Source organism: Corvus cornix, chromosome 7 (genome assembly GCF_000738735.6).
Source record: "Corvus cornix cornix isolate S_Up_H32 chromosome 7, ASM73873v5, whole genome shotgun sequence".
NCBI classification, from domain to species: domain Eukaryota; kingdom Metazoa; phylum Chordata; class Aves; order Passeriformes; family Corvidae; genus Corvus; species Corvus cornix.
The window spans coordinates 32,755,108-32,771,290 of record NC_046337.1 but is presented as its reverse complement, the minus strand read 5'-3'; the positions used below and the strand labels follow the sequence as shown (position 1 = coordinate 32,771,290).

The following is a 16,183-nucleotide window of genomic DNA, read 5'->3' as shown; positions in this document are numbered from 1 at the left end:
ACAGACCCCAATGCGCCTTGGCTTTGGCTGCCCTCTGGCAGAGAAGTCCCCCGAGGGCACAGGTCTCTGGGGCAGGAGACGGGCACCAGCGCTGCCAGGGCACGGGGGTCTAGCAGGTCTGCTTCGGCGGGGGCTCTGCCACACCTGCTGATTTCAGCGCTCCCCGGGGCCCCGGAGTCAGAGCAGCATTTGCGCCCTGGCTCACACGTCCTTGTGTCTGTGTCACAGCCCCGGCTTTAGGATGGCCACCAGCCGGGATGTGTCCCACGGAGGCCGTGCCAGCTTCTGTGGAAGACCCCGTGCCCTTCCTGCCACGGCTGTGTTGGTGGCCGTGGGGGCTCCTGGTGCTGCTCCGAACCCACAGAGCAGGGGAGCGTTTGCTTATGGATTGAGCCATTCTTAAAGCTGCTGTCGGGCTGTCTTAGGCACTTGGAGCAAGGGATTCCTTCCAACCTGGGCCACTTGGGGTGGGCTGGGGGCGGCCCCAGGGCAGGTGGCAGTGTGTGCAAAGGCCCTTTGTGACACGGTGCAGCATGGTCACCGTGGGATGGAATGGGACAGGGTGTCCCAGGGCCCTTTGTGACACGTGCTGACATAGGTGCTGGCGGTGACGCGGCCACGCCACAGTGCTCGGAGCACGAGACGGGATAGGACAGGACAGAGCGGTGCTGTGAGGAGCCCCCGCACAGCGCGCTTGTTCTTTGCTGACCCGGAGCCTTTCCAAGGCGTTTACCTGTGCAGGTGCCCTCGAGGCCAGACCATAGGACTTGGTGACCCGTGGCCTTCCTGAGGCTTCTCTTGTGCAGGTTCCCTCGAGGGCAGACCATGGGACTCGGTGCCCCAGAGCTTTTCTAAGGCATCTCCCATCCCTGTGGCCGGTGCCCTCGAGACCAGACCGTGGGACTTGCTGTCCTTGCTTCCCAAGACTTCTCTCTTGAAGGTGCCTTGAAGGCACGACTGCAGGACTTGCTGACCCGGAGCTTTTAAGAGGCATCTCTCCTGCAAGTAGCCTTCAATCCGGTCAGTGACATGGAGCAGAGACCCCCAACCATGCCCAAGCTGGCCTGGGTGAATGAGGATGAAGAAGGCCCTGGAGCTGTCCCAGAACAGCAGCTAGAAGAGGTGGAGCAGTTCCAGCCACCACAGGAGGGTGAGTGGCAGAGCTAGGCCACAGGGCTGGTGCCTTCAAGGCACAACTGCAGGACTTGATGACCTGGAACTTTTTGGAGGCATATCTCTGCAAGTACCCTTCAATCCAGTCAGTGACATGGAGCAGAGACCCCCAACCGTGCCCAAGCTGGCCTGGGTGAAGGAGGAGGAGGAAGAAGGCCCTGGAGCTGCCCCAGCACAGCAGCTAGAAGAGGTGGAGCAGTTCCAGCCACCACAGGAGGGTGAATAGCAAAGCTGGGTCACAGGGCTGGTGCCTGCAGCCAACTTGGCCCCGTCCCATCCCGTCCCATCCCATCCCATCCTGTCCCGTCCCCTGGGGACATGCCCATGGACAGGACGGAAGAGGGGCCGGGGCAGACCCCCCCCACAGCAGCCGTGCTCCATCCCCTGGGCATACCGGGGCTGTCCCTGCCTGGGGAGCGCAGGGCTGGGCTGTGTTCTCCGGCCTCTCCCGCAGCCCCTCAGCTTTGGCTGCGCTCGCTCTTTACCAGACCCAGCCGTGGACCCGACACAAGAGCACGACCCCGCCCGTGGCCGCTTCCGCAGAACAGCGCAGGTACCTGCAGCCATCCCCACCTGGGCTGGGCCTGCTGTCGCTGCTCAGCCGAGCACTGTGCTTGGAGCACCCCATGGAACATCCTTCTCCTCTTGCCCTCCTCCTACAGATGGTTTGCAAATTCATCAGGAGCATTCGGGAGAAAGAGACCAGCGTCATGGGCACTGGGGTCATACCATACTCAGAGGTCTTCACATACGAGACCAGTGCCGCCCTGCTGGATTTGCTTGTGAAGCAGGGTGTTTCCAGTCCAGAGCAAGTAAGCAGCATGTGGCCAGGGTTCAGTTCCCCCAGGAGTCACATGGCTTGCCAAGCCACGCCTGCTGGTCACTTTAAGCCTTTGAGGCCATCCCAGTGTGGTGGGAAGGGAAGCAGTTCTCTGGGGAAGCTGGGGGACATTACTCCCTCTGGCAGCTTCCAGCTCTCCCCGTACCTTCTCCAGGTGCCTGCCATGGTGAGGTACATCCACCGATGGCTCGTGGCCAATGAGCCTGCTGAGCACAGGCTGGACAATACCCTGCTGGAGCTGACAGCGGCACAGCCAGCTGATGTAGTCATGACTCTCCTGCGTGTGGCCCCATTGTGTGACAGGTATGGGGCCCACCTGCCCAAAGGGCTCAGGGCTCACCAGCCCATCACCCTGTGGAGCCTGTCTCCCAGGCGCGTGACAATCGGAGAGTTCCAGGGCCCTCTGGCTCCTCCATTTTCCAGCCGTGGCATGTCAGCCCCCAAGCCTGCTGCCATGCTCCCTCCCTGCCCCTCAGGGGCCGGTGCCCACAGGGGTGGGCTGCCTGGGTGCTGCTGGTGAAGGGCCGTGGGCAGAAGCAGAGCTGGCAGTCAGCCCGGGCCCCTACAGCTGCCCAGGCCACGGTGCTGTGGCTGACACCCCCCGACACAGAGTTCTGACCCCACAGAGCTGCTGCGACCATGTGGACGACAATCATGTCCTCGCCCAGGACTGCGGAGCTGGCGCAGCTGCTGCTCCTCGATGTGCTGGGGAGCTGGCCAGAGCACAGCATGCGCACCTCCGATGGCGACGACACAGATGTCTTTGCCCTGGCTGTGAGTTTCTGGAACTGGCCTTTGCTCGCCCCCAGGCCACCTTCCATCAGCTCTCCATCCTCCTGCCCCCACTGCGTCTCCCTGCCTCAGGCGCTGGGCTGAAACCTGGGCTAGGGGCAGGTTCAGGGGCACCAGGCCAGGTGCTCCGCCTACGTCTCCCCTGGCCTCCCCCTTCCATGCTCTGGCCCTGCCACGTGGACGCCTTGGCACTGGGCGCTGTCTCAGGGTGGTTTGTCCTTTGCAGGCAACTGTGGTGATGTGGAAGATCCTCCAGGTGCCCTGTGTCCCACACGTACTGATATTCTTTTTCCCCCGCCTCTTTGCGCATCTCCTCTTCCAAGTGTACTTCAGCACATTGCATACGCCAGAGGAGGTCAATACCTTCTGGAAGGGATGCCAGGAGGAACACGGCCTTGCCACCAACCCCAGCAGGTGCTCCATCCCAGTCCTCCTGTCCCTCCCATGTCGCCAGGGCAGGAGCCAGTCCCCCAGCGTGACCTGGGCTTTGCTCTGCACACAGGTTTGCAGTGCGGACCCTGAAGGCCCTGCTCTGCCTTCTCCAGTGTGAGCACGTGGTGATGGCAATGGAGCGCAAGCGTGGCTGGGACACGCTGCTCTGTGCCGACACCCACCACTATGCAGTGGGTCTGCTGGCCAGGTGAGACCCCCTTCTCCCCCGCTGCCCTCGGCTTTTGTGCCCTGTGCCCAGGGTGCCCCACACGGTGGCCGTGGTCGTAGGCCAGAGGGCCTTGTCACCGAGGAACGGCTGAGCTGACGGGAAAAGGCCGGGAGAGGAGGGTGCCCCGGAGCAGCCGCCTCCCAAAGGGCCCAGGTCCCTTCGCAGGGTGGTCGGGAAAGACCAGAACTATGTGACTCAGTCCTGGGACAGGTTTGCCCCCCCCCACCCCAGCTCAGGGCCTGAGTGCCTTTTTCTGCCTTCCAGGGAGATGAGCCAAGCATCGCTGCACTTGTGTAAAAGCATCTTATGCTGTCTCCTTGAGATGCTCAGCAAAGAGATGCCATACTGGGATTTCCCCGCCCTGGCGTTCCTTGTGGAGGTGAGCCCGACGGCCAGCGCTGCCTCGCTAGAGCTGCCTCCCAGCTCTCTGCCCTCCCGTAGCCGCAGCTGCCTGGGACGGTGCCCGCGCCCTGCGCTGCTGCCTGGGCCCAGCCCTGGGCGCTTCCGGGCTCCTGCCGGCCGGCTCCCCTGTCACTGCCCTGTGCCTTTCAGGTCCTCGAGTGCCTGGACCTGAGTGAATGCGGTGACAGCATAATGGACGTCGTAACAAGACACCTGAAGAGCGAGCGCAGGGAGATGCGTCGCCTGGCGCTCAGGGTCCTCCTCTTGCTCAGGGATGATCCCTCAATGGTGAGAAGGGGGCAGCACCTGAAGCTGCGCTGGCAGCGTGGGGCTGGGGAACACAGTCGCTTGGGCTTGGCCGGGCTTTGGGCGCTGAGGCAGCTGTTTCCAGCTCTCCTGCCTCCTGGTTCAGCTGCCCGAGTGCTTCGGGACAGGCCTTTGGCCTCTGGGCCCTACTGTAGAAGGGTGGCGTTGCACAGCTTTGTGTTCCACACAGGCCGAAAGAATGTGGAGCCTGACTAAAAGCCTTGTGGTGCTCCTGCGGGATAGCGACAACGACGTGGTTAGGATGACCGTCGTTCTCCTGAGTTATTTCTTCCTGGACAAGGATGCCCCGATACTGAGCCCCATCGCCCTGCAGCTGGCTGAGGCCCTCCTGCCACTCTTTGACAACGTAAGGCTCTGTGCCCCCAGGCAAGGCCCACTGGATGCCGCCCAGATACTGTGTACCCTGTGGATTTTCAGGCCTGCGCCCAGGTGGGCCTGGAGCAGCTGATGTTGAGGTCTTTTTTTCTTCCTTTCATACAGGATGACAGCCAGGTGCAGCTGCTCTCCGTGTTTGTCTTCAGAACACTGATGTCTTTTGTCATAGAAAAAGAGCCCCTGAAAACACAAGTGTGCCAGAGCCTGCTCCCACTCTTCTTCCACTGCCACGATGAGAACCAGCACGTGGCAGAGGTGAGGACTCGTGCCCCGGGATGGAGATGGGCTGCCTCCTGCCCTGGCGCCTCGCGGGCTTCAGCCTCCTCCTGGCCTTGGCACAGGGACGCGCGTCCCATGCCCTGGGCTGTGGTGTCATCTCCGGGTCTCTGCTGCTCGCCAGGCTTCTCGGGAAACGCTGCTTTGTGCGGTCCAGTTCCTGAAGAGGAGAGATCTCGAAAAGCTGGTGAAGAAGGAGAAGCTGTGGAAGTTCGCCGACTGCCTGGTAAGGACGGCCTGGCCGCAGCCTGGAGAAGCCCCCTGCCCGCGGCGCTCAGTGTGCGGGGCTGGCAGCTGTGCTCCCTGTCCAGCGCTGCACCCAGGGGCGCCAGCCTGCGCCCCACACGCTGCTCCCTTCCCTGGGCCGCGCGGGCTCTTCTCCAGGTTCCTCTGGCCCCGAGCCGGGCGCCGATGGAGCGCCGGCCCAGCTGGGCTGTGGGGCGGGGGCGGCACCGAGGCTCCCCGGGCAGCACCCGGCCCTCGGCCCTCTCCAGAGCCCGGCGCCAGCGGCTGCTGGCCGGGCCTCGGGGCTGTGCGGGCAGGGGAGGCAGTGCCGGCCGTAGGGAGCGCCCGGCCAAGGGGCTGAGCCCGCGCTAAGCCTTCCCTCCTGGCGCTCTCTCCAGCTGGCAGAGGACAGGAGCCAAGCGGCCGAGCACCTGCGCCTGGCCCTGCCGTACCTGGAGAACCCGCAGGAGCCCCTGCGAGAGGCGGCCGTCAGGTTCATGGGTGAGCCACGAGGCCGGGGCCCCTCCCCGCCCCGCCGCAGCTCGGCCCCGGGCCCCGCCTGCTGCCCCGGCAGCGGGATCCGGGCCCGGGGCCGTGGAGCCCCGCCTGCCCTCGGGCGTCAGGATGCGGCAGGAGCCCGGGCCGAGCGCTGCCAGGGAAGGAGGTCGTGTGGCCTCAGGGCTGGCAGCGCCGGTGTGGGGCAGCTGTGCCGCTGGGGCTGTGACAGGCTCTGTGTTCCCAGAGATTGCCGGGCGGAGCATGAGGGGGCAGCACAAAGAGCTCCAGCTCATGTGCAAAGGTGAGTGAGGGCAGCGGGCTCTCAGCGGGGGCTGGCGGGGGGATCTGCAATTCCTGCCCCGGCTGCGGAGGGCTCTGCTCCCTGTGCGGACGAGGGGCGGCGTGGGCAGAGCACAGAGAGGTTTCAGGGCCGCGTGGGGCATTGGTGGCCAGCACCTTTGGGCTGATCCTGTCGGTCCCTGCTCCCTCCTGGCCATGGCAAGAGCAGGCTGGGATGGCCCTGGAAGGGGGCTCTCCTCGGGTCCCCGCAGATCCGGGATCTGACCGTGGCTCTGTTCCTCTCTCTTGCAGCCCTTGAACACCTGACAGAGGACATCAGCCCTGCTGTCTCCAGCCTGGCACTTCAAACATTGTACGTTCTCCGGTCACTAGAGACGTCTCGATACTCCATATTCCGGAGGCTGCAGGATCAACTCCGCAGGGCATGGAAGACACGGCCTCGGCTGTCGAGCCTTGGCCGGCTGTGTTTCTGGAGCTCTGCGGAGAGCTGATCTGGGAGGCTCTGCCTGCTGGGGCCACCTGAGCCAGAGGGGATTTTCTTTTCTTTAAGAATTTTCTTTTCTTTTCTATATTCTGTAGAATATAAATATAGAATGTGTTATAATACACAGACTCCCAGGAGCTTTCTTTTGGTGCCCAGTATCGGCAGGGCATAGGGGAAGAGGGGAGAAGGGGTGCTTGCGCTCAGCAAGTTGCCCAAGCGTGCGGAGTGGAAGGGGAAATGGCCAGAAGCTCCTTGGCCTTTGGTGGCTCTGCTGAAGCCTTAACGCTGTCGAGAGAGCGGGTGGGCAGGGGCCAGAGCTGCGGGGATCCCTGCGGGACTGGTGCCGGGAGATGGCCACAAGCCCTGTCCCAGGCAGGAGCCGCCATCTGTGTCCTCCTGCCCGTGCGTTGCTGCCTGGGTTGCTGAGGGCTCCGAGGTGCCTCTTGATCTGGCTTGTCTGGAGCTCCTTCAGGGCTGCACCGCTACCGGGCAGGCCTGGGGAAGGCCTGGAGGGATGAGGTGCTGCGAAGATCTGACAGGATAAGATAGCGGGAAGGCATGAGGGGGATGCACATGGGCATGGGTGGCAGGAGGCTACAAGGGACAGGAGGTTGAGGGATGGGTGGTGGGAAGGCCTGAGGAATTGGGTGTCAGAGGCCATAAGCAGCCCCCAGGCAGCCGCCTTCTTCCTGCCACCCTCTGCTCTGGCACTTCCCCGACACGTCTCCCAGGCCTGCAGCAGAAGCCCTCGGGGCCAGGCCTCAGCAGGACAGTGGGGACACCCGCATGTTGCCCAGGCTGGTTTGGTTGCGGACAAGGAGGGCAAGCAGGCCCTGCCGGGGCACGGCCACTGGGTGCTGCTGGTGAGGGGCAGTGGGCAGAGGCAGGGCTGGCAGCCAGCCCGGGTCGCCATGGCTGCCCAGGCCACGGTGCTGTGGCCGAGACACCCCTGACAGAGCTCTGGGCCTGCATCAGCCAGGTTGCCAAAAAGTGGGAAACTGTAGTCACAATTTTACGTGGTTTGGCAACAGGCTTCATGTAAAGTAGCCCAAATGGCTTTCTCTTGACTCACCAGCCTCACAGCAATGCTTGGGAGAGCTTCAGCTGCAGCCTGTGCCCCTGACTGACTTCAGTGGCTGTGCTTGAGGGCAGACTGGCCTTCCACAGTCAGGCGTCCCAAGGCAGCGGCATTGATGCCATTGTTATAGAGTCTGGTGGGACATGAGCCCTGCGCTGCAGCTGCCGTCCCTCTCCTCCATGCAGGCACCTAAAAAAACATGCATGAACTTCTAAACTCTAAATGTAGAACTTCCTCAGAACGAACGAAGAAGCAAGAGATGCTGGAGAAAAGCAGGGACTCCTGCGGCTGAGGTTCAGGGGTGGAGGGACACACTGCAGAGATGGACCACTTCAGAAGCTCCTCTCTATTACCGCAGGCCTGGTTCCTACGGTATATCACCGTGTCCCGCAGCTATAGGGAGGAGGAGGAGAAGAAGATCCAGCAGGCAGGAATTGTGCAGCAAGATTGATTTATTTAATTATTTTACAAACTCTTTTATAGACTTTTTTCTTCATAGTCTAATTGGACAAAGGACCAGCCACCCCTTGGGGGTGATTGGCCAAAATCCTAAAACATCCATTATCAAAATATTTTCTACTATACCATAAACAAGACTTTCCAAGGTTACAGGTGGCTTGGTTGTTTACATTCCCTGCTACCTCTTCTGTGAGAGAGAAAAGTCTCTCACGGACTTAGAAAAATAACAAGAAGATCCTCACTAACAGCATTTTTGTACCTACACCTCTCTGCTGATAGAGGATGTGTCTTTGCTCTTGCTGGAGGCCATTCCCAACCAATGCATGGCCCTCCGTTGTTCCTAGATAAAGTCTTTTGGAGCCATGGGAACAAATGTGATCTGTGTCCATCGAACAGCAGAAAGTGGCAGGACGTGTCTGTTTCCAGTGCTTGTCTTGGCTCCTTCTTCATGGTGCTGGCACCATAATCAGAGACACAGAACAGGTTCTCTCATCACAGAGTTATCCCTATCCTCTGCACTTCCCCAAGTGTCTCTTGTTCATTGCGGAAGCTCCCTGCTTATGGCTGTCCATTCCCTTGCCATGCAGGCACCCAGTTGTGTTTGGGCATGAGCTGCTGGCCACAGCCAGATAGGCAGCAGCTGGGGCATTGTGCATCAGAGACTGGGCTGATGATTTTTTCCAGAAAGCAAGAAAAAGTCAGAAAAACACAATGAAACTTGACAGTATCTCTCTAGAGTCTAATTGTCCTGTGGAATTCAACAGCAGATGGTGGTTTTTGTGCTGCTGGTAATGACTTCCATGAAAAAATCATTCCAGGAAGGAGCAACATCTGACAGATACCAAGTTCTGCCACCAATTGCTTCAGTTGCTCCTGCCAACAGCCACCTGATGGAGCAGAGATGCCGATGTACGTTGGGATGGTTCAGCCTGGAGAAGAGAAGGCTTTGTGGTGACCTTATTGTGGCCTTCTTTGTAGGAAAGGAGCCTACAAGAAAGAAGCTATTTACAAGGGTGTTGAGTTCCAGGGCAAGGGGGAATGGTTTCAAACTGACACAGTAGGTTTAGATTGGATATTAGGAAAAATTCTTCCTTGTTAGGGCATCTTACTTTTCTACAATTAAAATAGCATATATGTTACCATTACTGGTTGACCCTCTAAGGAAGGAAAAAAGCCACAGACATAGCCAATTGTTTGGTCCATGTATCTGAGGAACATTACTGTGATTTGTATGTTTCCTTTTATTGGAAAAGCACCTGCTGAATACACACTACAAAGACATAATGCATATTTACTTACTCCTCAAACAAATTAATAGTAAGCACTTTACCAGGCCTTTTAGGTGTTGGCTGGCTTTCCTTCAAGATAAATTGCTGTATATTAGCACAGACTTGCTGAGTTTTCCAAACAAGAGGGAAAATTTTTCATTTGTCAACAAAGCTCCATCTTAAGTACTCACACCAGCTTCTGATTCAAATGGCAAGTGCAAATAATTTCTCACAGATCTTGACTTGTTCTCAGTGCTTGTCACTCCCCAGGTTTTTTTAGGAACTCAAAGCAGAGATGCCTGAAGCAGAGAGAATTAAAGGAGTCACATTGGGAGCATGTGCTGAACACTGGAAATCAGTCTGAAGGAAAAATATCAGCAGTCAGAAGAAATACTGACTGCTACGAGACCTGTGGCAAATGAAACCTGGAAAGGAAAACCTGACCAAGGCATAAACCACTCAAGGCAGAGAAAAATAAGGTGCAGGGAAAATTGGTATTTCAGAGGATTTGACTTGAAGAGATACAGAAACACTGTTTAGCAGTGGAAGATAAAGGTTTGCATAGTCTTGGTATGTTTAATTTGTAACATTTGATTACTTTTAAAAATAAAATATTTTACTCAATTAAAAACTTTAATCCCTAACCTCTCCCAAAATGTGGCTTAGGATATGGTTAATGAGAGTTACCAGCAAGCTAAGTGACTACATAACTACATAACTATTTCACTTGAGTTCAGCAAATCACTACATTTAAAAATGCCAAACATGTGCCATGTGACAATATAAGGAAGGTAGCTCTAATATAATTTTTTGATGCAAACCTTTTATTTTAATGGATGCTCTCCAAGTTTCCATAAAATGTTATGCACATGAGAACTACTGAAAACACACAACAATAAATGTGGTAGGAACAGGTCTCTATTGACTGAGGAAATGTCTGTAGTTGAATGATTTTAATTATATGTATCATTAATTATGTGTATTAATACATAATAATACAATCACTCCATAGGAATGAAAAGGAGACACACCCTATCTATTTACATTTCATGACAAAACTCTAATCCATTACTTTTGCATGCCCCAAATTCAACTCATTTTTCACACTTCAACAGCGATTCTTAGGAAACATTTTAAAAATAAGTTTGAGCAGTACAGATTTACCACATGTGATATTTTCCTATGAAAAAATCTAGTTCCTTTTCTACATGCTACGAACAAGAAGCAAATCCACATCTACAAATTTCATTATATAAATTTCATTATATAGTTCATTGCAAGGGTCTATAGCTTTGCTAAGAAAGCTTTGTTAGAATCACACCATTCAATTAATGCAGACTAATGGAAAAAGGAAGGGGAGTAGAGCTTGAGAAGTTGTGGAGTAATAATGACAGAGAAGCAACCATTTAAAGATATTGCCTTCTCCCATTATCCACCCTGAAGTCATATTCTCTTCTCTGGGATTGCTCAGAACATAACCATGAATGTCTGGGTCCCTTTTGCTACTGTTCTGGATCACAAAAAAGCAAAGCTATCTGCGAGGGCCATAAGTAACATCAGGGGAAATGGAGTGAGGGAGGTGGGGGTGTCCACAGTCGTAATGCCACCATCCTACTTCCCTATCAAATTGGGATCTGCTGTACTCTAGTATATAAAACATATTACTATTCATTTAGAAATACACAAAAGTTTGGCTTCAATAAGCAGAACTTCTGATATTCCACTTTACATTTTCTAGTCTGTTCTAATATTATATAATATCAAGAAAATCATTACATTAGAAAATATGCGTTCACATTTTTGCTCCGAATTGATTCTCTTCAGTAATTTCTAATCTGATGCTTCAAGGATGAAATGAGCCATATTAAATGTCTATACGTGTCTAGTATAGACAAGATGTTTCCAGATGCTCAGATAAACAAACTTAACTCCATGCACCCACAACTGGCAGAATTGCTGCATCTTCCTCTGAAGCACAGAATTTTTTGTCTGAGGAAAAAAAAAACGTTTCCAAGAACTAAAACTTGCTGACAGAAGTTAGACAACTTTTTGCTGATGAAGGCTCGGTGGTTATTTTGCTGTTGTCCTACCCTGACCTCACATTTTCTTCTGTTCTCAAACATATCAATGCCCAAGTATGATATCTACAAAAATGACTGCAACTATTAATTCCCTATAATAATTATACACTACAGTAAAAAACATTAATCATTTGAAAATTTATCAATTATGTTATTTTATATATCTACTTATTTGGTAAATAGATGATGAAAGAGTCCACATTCATTCCATTTGCTTCTTGTGCTAATTTTGAAGGTATTTTTCCAGCAGGATCAGAAAGCACCCAGTGCAGAGGAATCATTCTGGACTTGGCACTGTGAAAATCCATTAGTAACAACACATTAGTTAAGTGAGAAGGCTTTAAAAAGGTTTCCAAAATACTATAATGCTTCACAAACTCTCAAGCGCACTTTCGATCACCTTCTTAATACACATACAGGCCTAACGCAAAGACTAAAAACACACACGTATGGAAATCCCTAAAATAAATGTACCATATTGGAAAAAAACACAAAGCCAGCAGAGATTGGTTCCATGTCTGAAACACAGCTCACATTTTATTTACTTTTACACTTGGTCTAATCATGAAGCTCTGTGTCTTCAGGGTGATGTATGCAGCTTCTACTAAAGCACAAGTTTCAACCTTTATCTGCATCCCAACACATCACTAAAGTTCCACATTATCTATCTTGCTGTAAACATACAAGCAGATCTAGCCTGAAAAAAAGGGGCAGGATATAAGTATAAGCTCCTTTTTGAAATAAGATGTTAAACAGCTTTAAGGAAAGGTCAGCACAAACATATCACATTGTTTTCCATTGGCTAGCAGAATAGAATTCCAGGCATCCTACCATCCTCAGTGACCAAGTAAAGCTACAGAATACATGACAGTGCTTAGATCTGGGGATGCCTGTTCCCTTGCCATTAACAGGGGGATTTCTTTGTTTTCCCAGAATTTTGTTTTCACTTCACAAAAGCTGGGGGTTTTTTGTTTTTTTTTTTTTGGTTTTTGCCCTCATTTTTTTTAAGATTTTTAATTATTTCTTTCTGTACAAGAGTGTATGTGAGCACCTGTTCCAAACATGGTTTCTGAAATTTCTGCATTTCTACCAACCAACAGTGAGTGGAAGCTTGGATGCAATCTGTTTCCAAGCTGGGTATAATAGTTGACTCCTCAAATTGAAATCAGCAAATACAGCTAAAATATACAAGCCAATTACTTTTAGGCAAGTTATCAAGCAAATGTAGAAGTAAAATCAAATCAGATAACCTACTGCATCTTAATTACTAGCAATATTCTCTCTTGCTTATGAGAATCTAAATATTCATTAATTCAGAGCAATTAACAATAATGAAATGAAAACCTGTGATGCTGAAGTTTGGAATTAGGTATGTCAGAATTCAGTAAAAATTTTCTATCAAGAGCCCTTCAGGAGCACTGTGTGACATTTACTATATATTACATATACTATATTTATTTATTATAAATGCATACGGATCAGGGTGTGGAAGTCTGAAGAAGCTGCTAAAGCAATTGTTTATTGCAGACACAGGGGGTGACAACACCTTTTACATATCAGTGCTCCAGGAAGCTGTGTGTTCAATTCAAAGCACAAATATTCAACTCTCCATCCCCAGTGTGCTCAGGGTTGCTAATACAGTACCATGACACAACAGCTGTGTAGATCTATTCCAAAATACAGCAGAAAAAAGAAAATTACCCAGGAATCATTTGTTTATATATTCTCTTTAAGCCAAACAAGCTTCTAGATCTTACTTGCATAAATTCCCCATTACTTGGGTCTGTTTGAACTGTAAAGTATTATCACTCCTTCAAAACGATCAATAAATGCAAATACAGCCTTGAAAGAATCTTCTGCAGTTTTAGAATGAGGTGTAACCCAATCTTTCATAAATATATGCTATCCAGTCATGAGAGACATAACAGATTCTGATACATCAGGGTCATAGATTTCCACATCTTGTATTGCACAAAGCCACAAAATAAGTTAAAGAAAACATGGTGTATGGTCTAGTCTTTCCTCAGCCTGCCTTATACAAAGAAATTTGACATGCTTTTGAGCACCTTTCTTTTCCAATGAATTAATGCAACTTCATAAAAGATCTTCCATTTGCTATTGTTATATGACCTAAATTAATGCAACTTAGGTATGTGATTATCCAATTTTACCTGTAGAAAGATCTCACCTGCAAGAGAACAGTTTTTTCCGATGTTGATATTAAGCATACAACAATGTTAAGAACTTTAAACTTCTAAATTTCTGCTGAAAAAGTATTGGAATGACTTATATTATTTAGTGCTACTAATAAGAGCACTAATGAGAAGTCCCCAAGGAGACGTCAAGGAATAATTTCAAACATTGAACACAGAGAATAACCAATTCCTTTTCCTAATCATCACAGGTACCTCTGTGTCTACACAAAGTCTTACTGTGTTATATTAAACTTGAAGGTTAATTAGAAAGTAGGTTACTAAGGGCAAAAGGCTCTGGAGGTATAATTTTTCTCTTAGCTTTCAGTGATTTGATATGATCTATGGTAGAGCTTAATCAAGAAATGTTGCAAATGGGGAAAAATATTCTTTACAAGTTCTGTGGATAGGCCACCCCTCTGATTCAGGCCATTTTTACAGATATAGCAAGATGTCACATTTATCAAGTTTATCACTTAGTAAGTGTTCTAAATCATTGAATCAGATACCTCTTCATGATCTTCATTTTCTAAAAGTCCTAATGAAGATTTAGGTAATACCCTTCTGGTTCCAAGTGACTACAGTTCCTCCATAACCAGAGGCTTTTGCTTACTGAGCCTGACACTTGGGGGCTTCTTCCAGGCAACACACAAAAGCTTGAGTAGCAACAGTTTGTCTTACCTCTTCTACTTCCACGTTCCCAAGAGAAAATAACTAAGTTTGCTGCTTTGCTTCTCTGGATATTTTACTGCCTTCGTGTTCAATCATTTTCTGGGTCAGGTCTTTTTATAATTTGAAAACATGAAACATGGGCATGTCTGAGCTGACTGTTTGCCACACTGTATAAATATCACAGAGGGAAGTACAATACTGCATTTTCCTTTCAAATTAGACTTTTGCAATCAGTTTAAAGTTTAAAAAATACACAACAGCTACTCCAGGACAGATAGTTGAAACATTACAACTTATGCTTTATCAAGGTACTTTAGAAATTAATTCGTTGAATTAATTATTGATTACTTTGAAGCATAAAACTAAGTTAGTCCTTAAATGAATTACTACGCTATTTTTCTGGAATTTTGCTTGGAAAAAAAAATCTTATCAGAATTCTAGCCAAGATAAGTTAGAAAATTTTGGTTATTTCAATTATGGAAATTGGAATTAAGTACTAGCTAAAATGCCAATAACATGATGAGCTGAACTCATGCCTCAGTGCAAATTAAAATTCACCAATAAAAGCAAAAACTTTAAATTAAGGCAACTCCCTCACTCCTACCCCACTCATTACACTGGCGTACACAAGCTGCTACACCAACTTTAAAACACATAAGAGGAAGTCCCTGAAGTCACCAGCTTTTGTGTAAATTTTCCATTCTTTGGTGTGTGATGGATTGGTCTGCTGGGTTGCACAGAGCCCCAGATGGTTGGCTGCCAAAAGGGTTAAACAGATAATGGATGTTACTCATCCAGAAACCTGCTAAGTCACAGAAAAAAATGAAAACCAAAGCAAACTAAGTCTTCTCTGCAGGGATGTTTTCTTCTCTTCTGTTCCTGCCTATCCATATATCTGAACCAAAACCCTTTTACCTCAGGGCAATACGCTATTGAAGCGAGAGCATCGTGTGGGTTAAAAGCTATGAAAGTGCTCCAGAGGAGCCTGATTGGCTCAAACCTTTTAGAGCCATGAATTCTGAAGCCCAAAACACGAGGTTTACTTCAGCTTGAAAGTTCAGCTTAGACAGGTCTGTCTGTTTCAGTCCTGGGGGCAACTTCTCTAACCTGGGAAATCTTGGAAGTTGAGGTAGTTTCTGAAACTGGCAGAATAGTTGTATGTTCTCCCTCTGCCCTTCGCCTCCCCTGGAGGTTTTTTTTTCAGATGATAATCCACATTTCTCAATTCCTATGCAGTGGAAAATACAAACTTCCCATGGAAAAGTTAGCTTAAAACTGCATCACTAAAAATTCCATGTGAATTGGACATCACTGCTGTACAGAAACACTTCATCTGGCCTAAAAGCCTGTCTCTGAACTCCACTGATGCTCCACCAAAGGCAGTTTCCAACTGGCTGCACCAAGCACCAAGTAGGAATCAGTGGTCACTGTTCAGCACAACAAGGGTTTCCTAGAATGGAAAAAACCTAAGTGCAAAATAAATAAATAGAAATAAATGCATTTGTATCATGTTTCTTTTTGCTTTACCAATTCCTGCTCACAATCAGCTTTTTACTAAGCATCAGTTAGTCTTGTACAGCAAAAGCTTGAGCAGTTAGGATTTGAGTTCCTTTTTCTTTTGTTTTGTCCCTGGAACATGGAAGGTACAAAAGCCAATCTTCAGGTCCCTTAACAAGGACCAAGGACTCATTCCTCTGATGGAGGAACGGAAGTTGTTACTATTTTCATCTGTATTGATTTCTTTCCAAAACCCTTTTAAAACTGTATCACCTCTTAGTGCACAGACCCAGCAACATTTTTCAGAGATACCAGTGTGAAATTGCAGAATGTGTCCAAGAGTGTATGAAAGGAGCGGTACAAGTTAAAAGTGCTATCATGATTCTTTTCCAATTATGAAATTGTGGTTAAATGGAATTTTAGACTACCTTTTTACAACTAATCCTCAGCTGGATTTAAACTCTTTTTTTGCTTTTGGGGATTTTTTTTTTTTTTTTTTTTGGTGGATTGAGGGTGTTTTGTGGGTTTTTTGACAGATTTTGTTTGTTTTGCTGGGGGGTTTTTTTGTCTGGTTTTTGATTT

The 16,183-nt window shown here is 49.8% G+C and overlaps 1 protein-coding gene across 2 annotated transcripts; it reads left to right on the top strand.

The window, feature by feature from the left end:
- The first annotated feature begins 394 nt into the window (after positions 1–394).
- Positions 395–6,476, top strand: LOC109145755. 2 transcript variants are annotated; one of them, XM_039555575.1, is made up of 16 exons: positions 396–1,150; positions 1,260–1,391; positions 1,662–1,726; positions 1,836–1,985; positions 2,169–2,317; positions 2,641–2,788; positions 3,033–3,220; positions 3,309–3,446; positions 3,732–3,846; positions 4,020–4,157; positions 4,366–4,542; positions 4,677–4,826; positions 4,972–5,073; positions 5,471–5,573; positions 5,815–5,871; positions 6,162–6,476. In XM_039555575.1, the coding sequence occupies exons 1-16, from the start codon at positions 1,030–1,032 to the stop codon at positions 6,359–6,361; spliced, it is 2,133 nt and encodes a 710-aa protein (XP_039411509.1). In that variant the 5' UTR covers positions 396–1,029; the 3' UTR covers positions 6,362–6,476. The 2 variants fall into 2 exon arrangements, with proteins under 2 accessions (XP_039411508.1, XP_039411509.1); XM_039555574.1 differs by having other exon boundaries at positions 395–1,150; positions 1,836–2,317.
- The last annotated feature ends 9,707 nt before the right edge of the window (positions 6,477–16,183 follow it).